General features: G+C 51.1%; 1 protein-coding gene across 2 annotated transcripts; it reads left to right on the top strand.

The window, feature by feature from the left end:
- Positions 1 to 8,282: 8,282 nt before the first annotated feature.
- On the top strand, positions 8,283 to 12,073 carry COPS7A (COP9 signalosome subunit 7A). Of its 2 annotated transcripts, none has more exons than XM_058863156.1 (8): positions 8,283 to 8,566; positions 8,646 to 8,721; positions 9,217 to 9,305; positions 9,381 to 9,583; positions 10,067 to 10,172; positions 10,512 to 10,663; positions 10,781 to 10,846; positions 11,718 to 12,073. In XM_058863156.1, the coding sequence occupies exons 1-7, from the start codon at positions 8,405 to 8,407 to the stop codon at positions 10,818 to 10,820; spliced, it is 828 nt and encodes a 275-aa protein (XP_058719139.1). In that variant the 5' UTR covers positions 8,283 to 8,404; the 3' UTR covers positions 10,821 to 10,846; positions 11,718 to 12,073. The 2 variants fall into 2 exon arrangements, with proteins under 2 accessions (XP_058719139.1, XP_058719129.1); XM_058863146.1 differs by lacking the exon at positions 11,718 to 12,073 and adding an exon at positions 10,990 to 11,609.
- The last annotated feature ends 2,880 nt before the right edge of the window (positions 12,074 to 14,953 follow it).

The raw sequence follows: 14,953 nt of genomic DNA, 5'->3' as shown, positions 1-14,953 counted from the left end.
GAGCACAGCTGCTGCTGCCCGTGCCTCTCATGGCCAGGACGAAGGAAGGAGAGGAGGAGGAGGAGGAGGAAGAGGAGGAGGAAGGTTTGCTGAGGCTGAGCCTTGGCTGAGGGAGAGGGAGCGAGAGATGCCTTGAAATAAACAGCTGCCGAGGACTGGTCCAGCCCCTCTTTCTCTCTCTCTGTCTCTGTCTCTCTCGCTCGCTGCCTCCCGTTAACCCCATGGCTGCTGGCACGGGCGCGCCCGGCACCGTGGCCCCTTCTGCAGCCCGCGGGGGGCGCCGGGGCGGCCGGGCGAGGGCAGCGGCCGGGCGGGGGCAGCGCGTCCCCCCGGCCCGGAGCCCCCTGCCCCGGCGGCCGGGCGCGAAGGCTCCTCCCGCTCCCTGCCCGCCCGCGCCGCGCTCCCGCAGCCCCGCGCCCGCCGGACCTGCCCCCCGCCGCCTCCCCGCCGCTGCCCGCACGGCTCGGCTCCGCTCGGCTCCGCTCCGCTCGGCTCCGCTCCCCCGTCTCGTCGGTTATTTCGGGATCTTCACAGGAAGCGATTAGGTTGCCATGGAGAGAGGTGTCTCCAAGGGACCCGTCGCTCCAGCTCGCTCCGGCGAATGCCACCCCCGGACCGGTCCGTCCTTGGGGGCGGGCGGAGGCCCCCCGGGATCCCCCTCCCCCGGGCCGCCCCCCGGGGCTCATCCCCGCCGACCCTCGCCTTTCCGCCCCGCAGCAGTGCCCTCGGGGAGATGCCACCCCTCGGTCCCGCTCCCCGTCCCCCGTTCCCGCATCCATCATCCCTGGGCTTCGGCCCCCCGGGACCCCGTGGCCGCCGCGGTACCGGGCGGGGGGGAGCTGCAGACGGGCGGCCCCGGCGAGGCGCAGCCCCGGCGGGGCAGGCGGCGGGGTTCGGTCGAGCCCCACGGGCAGAGCCCGTGGGACACATGGGAGAGGTAGGAGCGATGGGGAAGGGAGGGTGGGGGGAGGAGGGGGATCCGTCCGAGGTGTGTTTTACCCGTTGAGGGATCACCCAGGTCTTTTGAGCGTGTCCCCAAGCGCGTTTCTGCCAGGGATCGATGGGATGCGTCTGGAAATGGTAGGGATGTGACAGCAAAATTAAAGAAAGGAGCTGATGTGCCTTTGAGGGGCCGAGTGTTTCACAGGGAACATCTCCCTCCACCATCAAGAACCAAACAGAAAGCACAGACCAAATCAGAAGGGAGCAGCTGAACAACCAACGGGCGAGAGAAGAAAGTCAATGACAGAGAGACAGTTTCCACTCCAGGGCCTGAAATATGAGGAAGCAAGAAAGTAATTTCCTCAGATCCTCAAAAACAATCAAACTTTTCATCATAAAGCGATGAGGAAAGACTGTGACTGACCCTGGGAAAAAAAAAAAAATACCAGAAAGAAATAGTAGAGACAGCACTGAGCCATAAGGCAACCTGCCACTGCATCAGGGATGGACGCAGGTGACAAATGGACACACAGTACCAAGCCTGAGCATGGCAGGCTGGCCAGAACAGGTCGTGCCAACTTTGGACAAATATCTGAAGGGTCTGAGTCTGTTCTTCAGCAGGGCTCCTGCGAGCTCCTGTGCTAAAGAACCAGGCTGCTCCGAGCTTTGCCATGCCAGGATATTTGAGTCTCATGTGTACATTTGTGAGCATCTTTAGGAGAGTCAACAGGTTTTTCACATGTTTGGCAGTGATGTCGGTGTGTGTTTGGAGGATCAGCACGGGGATGGGGTTGTGTTAAGGCTTACTGTCACCAGGGGGTCGTGGTGTGGGAGGAGGGCACTGCGGGCAGCGGTGTCACGGCCGGGGTGTGTGTGTGAGATGCTGCGCCACTGCGTGTCACGGGGCATGCACACGCCGAACCCCCCCGGCTTTTGTCCCTTTCATGTACATGGGGCTTTATGTCAGAGATTATCCAGGCTCCTGTCACACTCCAGCCTTTTCATCTTTAGCTCTCACAGGACTTGTACAAATCATCTGCGCAAACCTTGCTCAGTGATCCCTCACACTCTCATCCCAAGAAACCCCCTGTACCGACATGGTGGAGCAGCACAAGTCAGCGTTCAGCTTGTCTTGCTCTCTGTGCTTCTTTTCCTGCTTTCTCACCTGAGAGTAGCAGAGGGTAGAAAGCTCTGGAAGGGGCTACATCAGGCACACAGGCTCTCTCTGACCTTTTCAAATCCTGACGAATGTGTTTAGTGTAATTGGGAAGCACAAAACAGAGGAGAAATTTCAACCAGGGAAAGGTCAGCTAAAGGGTGAAAATCCAAATGACGCAAACACTGAAAATCCCCCTGAAGAGTAAAACTACAGAAGGCAGCAAAAGGAAGCAGAAATATGAGAGAGGACAAGGAGCAGGATTTTGTAGGGACCAAGGAAACCTTGGAAGATGTGGTGTGGGGAGTCAGGAAAGCCGTCAAGATGATGGGAACAGGGAGCTCGAGGGCTGATGTCACTTGTACCTTGCTCTGACGTGATATAAATGGAGTGGCTTGTTTGGTTTCCTTTTCTAAGGAAAGCTAATGTAAAACTACATGGAAATTTGAGGGGAGAGATGGAATCAGGGGTTACTGGCTGTTATTTCTGTATGGCAGTGATCACGTACAGATCATTTACACCCATGAGCCCTGAGCCCAGGCAGGCCACTGCTACTGGTTTTACTGTTGTTTCCTAAGAGAAGAGAGACCCATGTTGTTGCCTTGCTACCTGCAGAATCCTGTCTGTCTGTCTGTTAGTTGCCATGGATTTGACAAAATGACCAGATTCTAAAAGGTACACAAGCTCCAACAAATTGTATGAAAACCAGCAGCCTGAGAGAGGAAAGAGATGCCTGTGCTGGAACAGAGCCTGTAGCCATGCTGCTGGGCAAAGCCCCACAGGTCAGAGCAGTCCATCCAGCAGGCCAAAAGAATTGAGCAGAAAATATTGGGAAAGCTGTGTTACTTTAGAAACATAACAAAAAGCTATGAGCTATGTAATGTTAGAGAGTGGAGGAGCCCTGTGATGTAGACCGTCGAAGAAATTGCCCCTCACAGATGTGGCAAGCTTGGAAAGGGTGCCATCAAGAGACCCCGGCTGAAGGTATGGTAGTGGAAAGTACAGAACATACAGGAAAAAAGTCCACAGGGAAACCAGTTTCCTCTGCCCTATTGCTCACCAAACAAGGGGTTAATAAGCTTTGGAATATCAGAGACATCCCAGAAGACTGGAAGAGAACTGTGCCCTGTGAATATTTGTAAAGAGCAAACAGAAGACCTGAAAAATTCTAGGCAAAGCAACAAAGAGCTGATATGAGATTTTCCAGTTAATGCCAATCAGCCTGGTTTGGGGGAAACTGATCTTGCTGCATAAACTTGTTTTGTTCTTGTCAGTCTTTGATGTGACTACAGGTTTGTTTGGGAAAGGTGATGGCTTAGATCTATCCAGGCTTCTGGAAGTGTTAATTTCCCAAAGCATGCTGATAAGAAAAAAAAGCGTTATGCAACATTAACAGAGCAGGAGGTTAAGTGAGCTGGTTAACTCCATTTAACGCCCTGTAAACACAAAGGAGGTCACCCCTGGAAGCCCACCATTGAGTGGCAGTGTTTCTTACATGGATGCCCAGGAATGAGTCCCGGGTCAGGTATGACTCACCATTTTATTCAGTGCTTGGTGAGCAGATATAGTTCATTCTGACACAGTTTACTGAGGGCACAAATATTGTTAGAGTGTTAAAAATAATGAGGATAGGACCAGGACAGAGTGACCTGCCCCTTTCATTAAGGTGGTCATTCTCATAAAACTTCTTATAAGACTGTTGAGAGCAAATTGTACAGCTACAAAAAGGAAAAAAATGCCTGTGTCTACAGGAAACAACTTCCAGTCCTGAAAAGAGGTGCTCTGAAAAAGATGTGGGGATTATAACAGGCAGAAAACTGAACACAGACTCAGTGGTCCAGGCTGCAGCAATGAATCTGAAGTGATCACTGTCTGTGTAAAGACAGAAGTAAGGATGGGAAGTGAGGAGACGATTAAACCTCTCTCTGTGTCTGAGTAAGTCTCATGCTGGAAAACTGCACAGTGCTTTATGCTCCATATTTTAAAAATAACTTTGAATCAAAGGTGATCTGAAGACTGGAGATCTCAGTAATTTAAAGAGGTCAACCTGTTTAATATATCAAAAAGCAGAATGAGACATGACTTGCTTGCAGTATCACTTCTTTCCTGGAGAAAAGTCTACCAAATATTCTGGCAGAGAATAACAAGAGCCAGTCACTGGAGAGTGATTAATCACAGAAACAAACTACCTAGTGAAGTGCAAGATCCTCTCTCTTCTGGAGTCTTTGAATCACAACTGGAGGCCTGTCTGGAAGACAGTTCCTGGTCTGCAAAATCCTGAGGGCTTTGAGAGCAGATCAGAGGAAGAATCATCATGCAGTTACCCTCGAGCCGCTGATACTGGGCTGACTTTAGGTGTAACCCCTGTGTGCATTAGCCCAGTACAAACTAAAGGGTTAAAAGCCTTCTGTATCATATTGGTATCCGAGAGAGCCATACCAGCCTCCTTTGTCCTTACAGTGTTTTTGTCTCAGAGTCCGTGTTACACACAGTTGTGAAAAATCGTCTCATGAGATGTGACTCGGCTATGTTTGGAGAAGGACTGGTGAAAAAAATGTCTTCAGTGTTTTGACAAGTTATTTGGATTCTGTGGTGGTGAAGAAAGGAACAACCTAGAATGAGCCCGTACAGCTCTACAGCTTTAAAGTGGGACAGTGAGCACAGAGGAAAGAAAGTGGATCTATAGCACAAAGAGAATGGAGGTTTCTTTCTGTAAAGATCAGAGCGAGATCAGAAGAGAGGGATGATGCTAGGGGGTGGTTACAGCTAGGATCAGAAATCCCAAACATTCAGAAATAACAACACAGAACGTCTCCATGTCACAAGATTTATCTTAAAATTATGAAATGTCGTACAGACTTGCTTTCATCTGCACTCTTCGCCTCCTACTTTCGGCTCTTTTGGTTACATGAAAATCACATTTCACAGTTTCCCTGTGACCATAAAGATAGGTGTTTGCTTTGTGAGGAAAGCAAAAGCATGGAAGTTACTGACTCCAGGAGGCTGGAATTTAATTTCAGCACCCAGCACTCCAAGCTAGGGATGAGGCCAAAGTTTTGTTACGTTGTGGAGATGTTACCCATAACTTTTGCACTCATGAAGACGATGACCCTCTCATTTGGAGAGCACAGGAACTGAGTCATTCAAAGGACCTTCTGGTCTTTGCCCTTGGTGCAGGATAAAAAAGGAGCAGACAAATACATGGGGACACAGGACATAGGAACTGGGGCTGAAGTGGAGAAGGAGACAGAGAGAGCATCATGTAGCTAGGATGCTCAGGCTGCCAGGCTTTATCTAACTAATAATGAAAGGCAGCAAGCGTGTCATAGAGTGTGAGAGAAACAGATCGATAGAGAGATAAAACTGAGATGGAAGGAGCCGGCAAGGGGGTGGGGAAGAGAGTAATAAAACACTACAAATCAGCAGGGTTACGTCTGAACCTGATTTGAATGCACCCTGTACCGGTGTAAGTGAAGACAGCAGGTGTGAGGCTGTGGTGAATCAGGCCTAAATACAGAAACAGAGAGGGAAAAGCAGAGAGAAGATGTTGCCCTTGTCAGTATTGTCCTGTAACCTGCCCTCACAGCTCTCAGCCAACCTTACCTGCCCTGCCTCTCCTTTCATCCTGCTGTATAGAAAAACCCAAATATTGCTGGCTCTGAGAATACAGACTGACAGATTTTCCTGCTTCCCTGGGTCACCATGATCTTCTTGAAGAAATGTCTGTTGGGTAAAATGTGTCTTGGTCCCATTTTACCTGACTTGAACATAGGAAATGCTCCCAGGGTAGCCTTCCAACAATGCCCTGAGCCACTGGGTGTCAGGCACTTTCCTAGGAGAGCTCACTGACTGTGCCCATGCTAGTTATCAATGGAAGATGGTCAGAGAAGTTCCTTTGCTCAGTTTCAGATTTTTGAGGTAAAGGAGACTGTGACATCTCAAAGCATCAGAGCACATAAATGAAAATGTGCCCTACAAGAGTAGGACTGAGGGTTTGGGTGCCTTCCCCTCTCAGGGCACACGTTTGCTTCTCTGGCCCAGCACTCAGAGCTGTTTTGCTCCTTATGCTTGGAACTAGTTTTCAGTGATGTCCACCTAATCTTTGTGGCACAATCATTAACGTTAGAAGTTCATTTTTTCCCACTGACCATCACTGTCCACACGGTTCCATCCTTCTGTCAGTAGCCTCAGTGAGGAGACCAAACACTGAAGGAGCCCCAGGGACTGAAGAGGATGACCCTGAGAAGGAGTAGTGACAATCCATACAGCTGTACAAATAAGCCTGGGAGACAACAATCCAACTCCCCAAGGCAGCCACAGGTTGTATTTTCTAGCTGTGAAATTGTGTTTGGAGCAGAACTGTACCCCAAAGGAGCCTTCTCCGTGACTCAGCCACAGCAGCTGTGTGACAAAAACTAGAGTCAAAGCAAGAAAAGAGAGTTGTTGATACTGGCAAGTAAAACCTTAACAAACATAGACTTTACCCAGATGAAGATTTCAAGATGTTACACTAATTTCAAGATGTTATGCTTACAGAAGACTGGCAAAGCACAAGTCAGCTGCCTTTAATATGTGCTAAAGTCATCCAGCTGAAGACCAAATTTCTTGCTAGCAATCATGTGCAAACTTGCTCTGATAGCTCTATGATTTTAACATGCTAAAACCATGCTACCTGCATAGACTGTATCAGGCTCCCATCAAATTGTTGCCTCCTTTTCTGCTATGGAAAATCATTGTGGATTTCTGAAGGAGACAGCCATAAGGAAATTGGAAGCTCTTGGCCAAACAGCTTAATATTGCTTATTGAAATGCACACTGACTGCTCTCCTCCCAGTCCCCCTCACAACTCACCTCTGCCTATCAGGTGATTTATACAAGATGAGAAGAGCTCTGAAGGTTTGGGGTTTTTTTTTCCCCCAAATGACCCCCACTTTTTATTCTCTCTCACCTGGCACAGGGAACCGTGCCCTCAGCAATGACCGCATTGCTGTAACTCATACACCCACGAAGAGATACTTAAGGTGCACTATAAACATTTCTATCCTTGTGGAGCGTTTAAACTATCTTTTTATGGCCATACCCTGCCTGCATCAGGGATGCATTTCTTGACAAGTGCGATGGTTAATGATTCAGCAGATAGTAAAGTCATTTTTTTGTAAAAATTAATGCAGTAGAGGAGGAGAGGCATGCAGGGATTTAAGAAATGCACAGCTTAAATACATAAGTACGGTGCTTTGCAACATAAGATTTTTTACATTTACATATCCCCAAAACACTGCCCAAAATAGTGAGATCTTAATGGTGTGAAAGCAAAAATCAGAGCGATGTGTGGGCACACACAAGGTATTCCATGCACCTCTTTTAATTCTGGTGTGGTGATTATAGAATAGATCATTGAGATGTGAGAAACACCACGCCATATAGTAGTGCATCTGTTTTCTCACCAGTTATTTCAACATTAATCATTGAATCACAGAACAGTTTGGGTTGGAAGGGACCTTAAAAATCATCTTATTCCAACACCCCTGCTGGAGGCAGGGATATGTGCTATTAGACCATGTTGCTCAGAGCTCCATCAATCCTAGCCTTGAACATTTCCAGGTGTATGGATGAAGAGTAGATATTCACCAGACTGGCAAGACCCATAAATACGTGGATATTCACCTGGCATCGATTGCCGCGTTGGGACACATCTCACAATGGCTGAGCAACTTGGGGGAGTTTTGACAGAGGATGGGTCATGAAAAATAAGAGAACAGTGAGCAGACTGCTGGTGAGCAGGGCAGGGCAAGAAAAAAGTGCAGAACGGAGTTGAGAGCTGGCTGGTGCCGGTGACCGGCCGGTGGCCGCTGTCTGCCTGGGCGGAGGCTGCGACCCAGGCAGACCGGAGCCTGGGCTGTCCCGGGGACATGAGCGCCGCCGTGGCAGGGTGACAAGGGCGGCCGGGAATGGCCGGGAATGGCCGGGAGTGGCCTGGGATGGCTGGGAATGGCCTGGGACGGCCGGAGGATGCGGCGGGTGCAGGGGACGGCCCCGCCACGGACGCGGCCCCGCAGCGCTCAGCCCCGCCAGCGGGGGGCGCCCCGGCGGCGGGACTGCGCCGCCGCGCGCCGCCCGGCCCGGCCAATGGGGAAGCGGCGGGGGCGGGACGAGACGCCGTCTCGGCCAATGGGCGGCGGGTGCGCGTCACACGCGGAAGCGGCGGCTGTGCGCCGGCGGTGTCGGGCGGTGCGCGGGGCCGGCCGGGAGCGGCAGGGCCGGGGCTGCGGGCGGCGAGCAAGCGGCCGGGCCGGGCCGGGCCCCGCCATGGCGGCCGAGGGGAAGGTGACGGGGCAGAGCCAGGAGCAGTTCCTGCTGCTGGCCAAGGCGGCCCGCGGCGCCGCGCTCGCCAGCCTGATCCACCAGGTGCTGGAGGCCCCGGGCATCTACGTGTTCGGGGAGCTGCTGGACATGCCCGCCGTCCGCGAGGTGAGACCCGCCCGGCCCCGCGGCCCCGCCGGGCCCTGCCCGCGGCCCGGCGGCGCCGCCTGACCCTGTGTCCCCGCAGCTGGCCGACAGCGAGTTCTCCCCCGTGTTCCGCCTCCTCACCATCTTCGCCTACGGCACCTACGCGGACTACCTGGGTGAGGCGGGGCGGGGTCCCGAGCCCCCCGGCCCGGTGTGGGGATCCCGCGGGGCCGAGACCCGGGGCGCAGAGGGCCTCCCTCCTCCGACAGCCCCCACATGCAGCCAGGGCTGAGCCCCCGGCCCCACACACGCCTGGCTGTGCTGTGGGCCCCAGACTAGCGGGGTACCTGGCTGTAATTAAGGCTGCCGTTTGTCTCCTGCCGAAGACGGTTTTGAGGGGAAAGACTTAAATATCCATTGGGATGTGCAGACCAGCATAAATAACATGTGGGACAGCTAGAAAGGCTGAGTTGAGGGTGGCGGGAAGAAAGGCTGCTCAGAAAAGGTCTTTTGAGCTGAGAATTGATGGGGTTGGCTTGGCAAGACGAAGCACCACTTGGGGGATTGGTGTGCAGGCGTTTTAAGAGACGGGTGTGGTACAGATGCTTCTGTGCGGAACTGGGAAACGAGGCATAAATTCTAATATCCTATTCTCTCTCCCCTGACAACAGCTGAAGCAGCAAACCTCCCTCCCTTGACAGAGGCCCAGAAGAACAAACTGAGGCACCTGTCAGTCGTCACTCTGGCTGCCAAGATCAAGGTAGGGGCCCTGTTTTTCCCTGGGCTCTCTTCCCACTGGGATTATCTCGTGCTAGTTACCATCATGTTTCCACAGTGCATCCCCTACTCAGTGCTGCTGGAGCAGTTACAGCTGAAGAATGTCCGGCAGCTGGAGGACCTGGTGATTGAGGCTGTGTATGCAGATGTGCTTCGAGGGAGCTTGGATCAACGGAACCAGCGCCTGGAGGTGGATTACAGCATTGGGAGGGACATCCGGAGGGAGGAGCTTAGCACCATCACCCGCACATTGCAGGAGTGGTGAGAAGGAAGCCCCCAGAACTAACACCCAAAAAAGGTTGCAGGAGTGGCCGGTGGCTTCCCTGGATCCTTTGTGTGTCACTAAGGGTGGGTGGTGTTGGGAGGTGACCTACTTGATCCCCTTTCCCATACTCCATCGGAAAGTAATTTTCCAAAAATCATTTTCCAAATTCTCCTGTTTGTGGCTGGAAGTGTGATGGGAACACAGAAGCCTTTGCACAGCACTGGCTGCTGGCAGGAGGCTTCCTGAGGGTTTATCTGTAGTTCTTAACCCAGCATGGCTTTGTTACCTGTCCCCCTCCCAGATAATAACAGAATTCCCTGCGTTTTTACATCAGACTCCTGTCCCTGTATCTTCCCTGCCTGGCATAGCTGTCACCTCGCAGTGTTTTTGGCCTCTGGAGTTAAAATTTGCTGTCTTTGACATTTCTCTCTATGCTGTGCCAATTCCCTGGCCTGTTCAGTTGTGGGTCTCCTCTCCAGGTGCCAGGGCTGTGAGGTTGTCCTGTCGGGCATCGAGGAGCAGGTCAGCCGGGCCAACCAGCACAAAGAGCAACAGCTGGCCCTGAAGCAGCAGATCGAGAGCGAGGTGAGTGGGTGCAGCAGGGAGCAGCCAGTGCTCCTCACCTTGAAACAGTTAGAATCAGTACTCTGTGGTTGTTACAGTCTTTGCTGAAGTGAGGCATTGCCTTTTCCCTAGGCCAGACCCCCCAGGGACTTGTGCCTGAAGAGTCCTAAATCATCTTAATACTCCTCTGCAGTGCAGGGGCCTGGACAGATGTTGGCTCTTTTCCTTGATGTGAGCTTGCGGCTCTTAGGTCCAGGGCTTCCTTTAGAAACAAATTTTTAAAAAATCCAGAGGGAAACTAAAAAAACCCATAGCCAAAAAAAATCCCAGCTTTTAGTTCTTACTTTGTTGCTGTTGCAGGTGGCAAACCTGAAGAAGACTATTAAAGTGACAACAGCAGCTGCTGCAGCAGCCACATCCCAAGACCCAGAGCAGCACCTCACGGAGCTCAGGGAGCCAGCCCCTGGCACCAACCAGCGCCAGGCGAGCAAGAAAACCTCCAAAGCCAAAGGGTGAGCAGTGTGGGAGCATCCATGCACTTTTCCCTGTGCACTTAGGAAGGGAGTGAGATATGAACCCGTGTCCACTTTGAACTTTCATTTTTCTTTTTTTTTTCCCTGTGCCCACAGGCTCCGGGGCAGCGCGAAGATTTGGTCTAAATCAAACTAGTTGGATCTCCCTTCACAACTGGGAGGGTGAGAGGAAGAGATTTGGGGGATGGAGGGGGTAGCAGGGGTCCCAAGTGTGATGCTTCTGAGCTCTTCTCTGAGATCCATCTTTCCAACTAACTCTCCTGCATGTTTGTTCTCTTTTCCTTTCTCCTTTATCGACGTTTCAGGCAGTGTCTCCCTCCTTTTCATCACAGCATTTCACACTCTGAGCTTCAGGTTGTATGCATTGCTGTTTCCCCAGCCGCTCAAGCCCCCCGTCGCCACGGCCACGTCTTTCTTTCTCTCTCTCTCTCCCTGTCTTTTGACAGGTCAATTTTAGGAGCCATAAAGGTGTGACAGTCACCTTGGCACCCCCAGGGCATCACAGAATCTTGGAAAGAGGGTGCTGGTGCTCAGCAGTCGTTTTGGCTCTATGAGACCCCTGGGATACTTTGCTCCAGGACACCGTCTTTGATTGTTTAATCTTTGTTTTGCTAGGTGGGAGGGTAGTTTTTGAAGGGGTTCTTTTAAAAAATATATAAATATATTATAAATATATATGAAACAATAAAAATATAGATCTATGGACATATCTATACAAACCTGTGCTCCTGTGGATGGTGTCTCTTTGCCTTGTATGCTGATTCTGGAGGTTCCGAAATAAGCTGTGATATTAAGAGCTTCTGTCCCATTTTAGGGTGAAATATCCTCAAAATACTAGGTTCCCTTTTCAAAGGTAGTGCCACAGTATCTCTATTGGGATGATAGTCCATCAAACGGAAATTAATCATGAATCTTATTTAAATTGTTTCTTGTGTGGTTGATTTGCCCCTAGACCCTTCAAAAGGTGATTTTCAGGTAGTCTCACAGGAAGGTGCAGAGACTGCGGTAAAAGTCCTTATTTGTGTCAATACAGTGTGTCCCGTGATCCTGGACAGAATGGAAAGTGATGTGGGGACTTGCCTGACAGGTGAAGGTAAGAGTCAGTGCCCACATGTGTGAGTTCTCACAGATAGATGCTGCACAAGCTGTTCTCGGGTGCTGGTGGTGTCTGATTGGGAAAAAAAAAAATCCAAATCGCTGAAAGTGACTCCTGTGAGATGCCCAGGAAAAAAAGTAACTCGGATTCCTCAAAGGATGTCTCCTCGAGGCTGGCTTGGAGCCGAGTCAGACGGATGTCAGTGTCACACTGCCTCTCCACGACGTGTAGCTGATGTAAATGTAAATTGACACCGTGACTCCCACCCCCGCTTGGTTCTGTGCCTTATGCCAAGACTAAAATTTGATTCCCTGAACCTGTGTTTCTGTGTGTGAGCAAACCATGGAAAAAATCATCCAGTGAAGGAAAGCTGGGAGCTTTGACTCTATGGGGCTTTGTTGGGTTCACTGGCTGGGGGTGGGTTTTCTCCAGGGTCAGCTCCCTGTGCAGACAGGTGAGAGTTGGAGCCGAGGCAATGTAGGTGTGAGCAAGTCTTGTGAAGGGGGTGGGGAGGTGGGTGAGTCTGAACCTGTTTGGATGGTAGCAAGGTGCCATCTCAGATCTCAGGCCACACAAAATGCACATTTAATGCCATATTGTGGCTTTGCTAATTCCACACTGCTGTAATACTGTCCGTGGCAAAGCCCTGTCACCTGAACCCACAAACTCCTAAAACTTGCAAGCAGCTTGCTTTGTTCCTCTGTGTGTGGTCACAGGGCTGAGTATTCCAGTTGGCTCTGCTGGGGCCAGGCATATGCCAGCTGTCCCGGGGTGACGGCTCTCAAGAGCTCAGGCAGCCCCACACCTTCCCCCCTTCTGCTGCACCTGGCATCGAGCACCTTGGCTGTGCTTGCCTGGCACAGAAGTGCCAAGTAGGAGAGTTTTGGTAGGAAGTTTTCCAGGTGGGAGACACAAATCTGGCTGCATGTGTGGGGATAGCTGGGCTGGGATTGTGTACACCCACCTAGAGAGACCTGACGAATTTGCAGCCATAGGGAGCCTACCTGATGAATCCTGTTCTTCATAAGTTGTTGGGAGGGATTGCGACAAAGCTTCCAGCTTTTGTTTAAATGACCTGAGCCTTCCTCCTCCTGTGTCACATCACCTTCATCTGTCTCTGTCAGGGAGGAGAGGCACCGCACTTGCTGCCTTTGCGATTGTCTGCAAGAAACAGTTACATCTGTGTGTATCAGATCTTCAGCTCCCTGGGAAGGGCTGGTCTGGGACCGAGGTGCCAACAGGAGAGGAGATGCCTGTCAAGCACCTGCCAGATGTCTGGCACCTCACACCCTTTGGAAGATTTGCTGCTTGTAAAGCCATTGGGGTGTGATGAGAAAGACTGAGGAGAATGGGCTTGGGATGGAGCTGAACAGCCGGACAAAGCACGTGTCCCAACAGCCACTGGCTGACATCCAGCGGGAGCTGGGCTGGAGCAGTGTCACCTCCAGGGAGAGCTGAAGTTACCAGTAATGGAGCAGGATATTTGTGTCCCACAAGAACCTGCTGCTGCTTAGGAAGAGCAGCTGTAACAATTCTTTGCCCCGAGTGAATCAGCTCCTTCCTGGTCTGTTGGGCTTTGCTATCTTTAACCAGACTGTGTCTATTAGATGCAAAGGGTCTGTTTCAATGCCCTGAATCCACAATTTAAAGAGGCTGCAGATCCCAGGAGTGGAGTTGGAAGCCAGCACTGAGAGTTCCAGGCTGGCTGTGTATGATAGTGCTTGTGTGACGCCCTGTGCAGCAGAGACCAGGCAGAGAGCACTGCCTGAGCTTTGTGCCACATGCTGCCATCAGCCTTGGGAGCACAAACCCCCCACCCAGATGCCAGCAGCCAGCGTGTGGGGCTGGGGGGGGGGCTTGCCACTCCAACCCCAGGCTGTGCTGAGTTCCCAGACTTGTATCCTTACGGCTCAGTCACAGCTGGCCCGAGTTGGGCTGTCCTCCTGCCGTAACTTTTTTATGTGACATCCAGCTCACCCCCTTCTCCCGGGGTCAGTTCATCCCTCTGGTAGCAACATTTGCCAAGAACAGCCATAAATAGGCTTTGCTCCCCCTTCCCATTTGCCTGCCTTTCAAGGCTGGCTGTGTTATGGATTTTAGGAGAGTTTGGGATTAAACAGAGCTCTGAAAGTCTTCCATTTTGTTTACTTTTCAAAGGGAGCACCTTTTAAGACCTCCATTAAGAAAAGGAAAGCTGGAGGTAGCACATAAAATTACTTCAGACCTTTGGTAGGACTGAAAAATAAATGAGAGGGTTGCAGTGCAGAATGAAAGTATTGCTGCAAATTGCCTTGCTAGATGGCAAACAGAGGGCAGGCGCATAGGTTTGCCTTTGCCCTTCACCTGAAAACCACACGTTTATTTTTCACGGCTCACTTCAGCCGTGACTCTGAATTTCAGTTGGAAAAGATGTGAAAATTAATTAATTAGTTAACATTTATAAATCACTTTGAAGATGGCAAGAGTGAGGTAAGTACTGAGCATTATTATAAGTTTTCATTTTTAAATGTCTTTATGTGTTAACCCATTTTTTTTCTGAAGAAAAAACTTAGAAAACAGACCCTGAGTAGAAGAGAACAGATATACCTGGACACATTAAGCCCTGCAAAGGAGTCAGGTTTCGGGGGCTGTAGAAAAGAGGGTACAGAGAAATGTCCATCCCAAAATGAGGAGCAGGAGATCTGCCATCCCCAGCACAGAAAGTCTGACAGCTCTTGTGCAGTGATTCATTGCAACCCCACATGGGACTTTCACATTGGCTCAGAAAGGGGAGGAGGTAGGACAAGAATAGAGCAATTCAAGAATTGCTCTATCACTGACGTCCAACTTTTGCCAGCCACTTCCAGCTGCTCTGTGCCAAGAGGTAACCAGGGGTTGGGGTTAATGATGGTAATTATTGCATTCTTGGGGCACAATTTCTTCTAGGGAGCTTGCTGCTCCCCTTTCTGAGGGCTGTGAAGGTGCTGGGCAGCTGCTGCCAGCAGCTTGGCCTCTGCCACAGTGCCCATCTATACCTGGAGAGTGGGGAGAAGTGTCACAGCCAGGCAGATGCCCTGCAGGTCTTCTCTAAGGTTCTCCTCATTCTCCACTGCTCTGTGCCTAGGTACCTCTGGAGTCAGAGATGGTCTTTGTGTGCTCAAAAGGAGTCAATATTTTATTTACTGGGGTTGCTG

The sequence above is a fragment of the Poecile atricapillus genome, chromosome 1 (genome assembly GCF_030490865.1).
Source record: "Poecile atricapillus isolate bPoeAtr1 chromosome 1, bPoeAtr1.hap1, whole genome shotgun sequence".
NCBI lineage: Eukaryota > Metazoa > Chordata > Aves > Passeriformes > Paridae > Poecile > Poecile atricapillus.
Note: the sequence above shows the minus strand (reverse complement) of the source record. Positions and strands in the feature narration are given on the sequence as shown.

What these genes read in the sequence shown, in the direction of transcription:
- COPS7A (XM_058863156.1), top strand. Translation starts at nt 8,405, where the DNA reads ATGGCGGCCGAGGGGAAGGTGACGGGGCAGAGCCAGGAGCAGTTCCTG. An exon ending in ACATGCCCGCCGTCCGCGAG is followed by an intron (nt 8,567 to 8,645) that starts GTGAGACCCGCC and finishes GTGTCCCCGCAG; the next exon opens with CTGGCCGACAGCGAGTTCTC. An exon ending in CACCTACGCGGACTACCTGG is followed by an intron (nt 8,722 to 9,216) that starts GTGAGGCGGGGC and finishes CCCTGACAACAG; the next exon opens with CTGAAGCAGCAAACCTCCCT.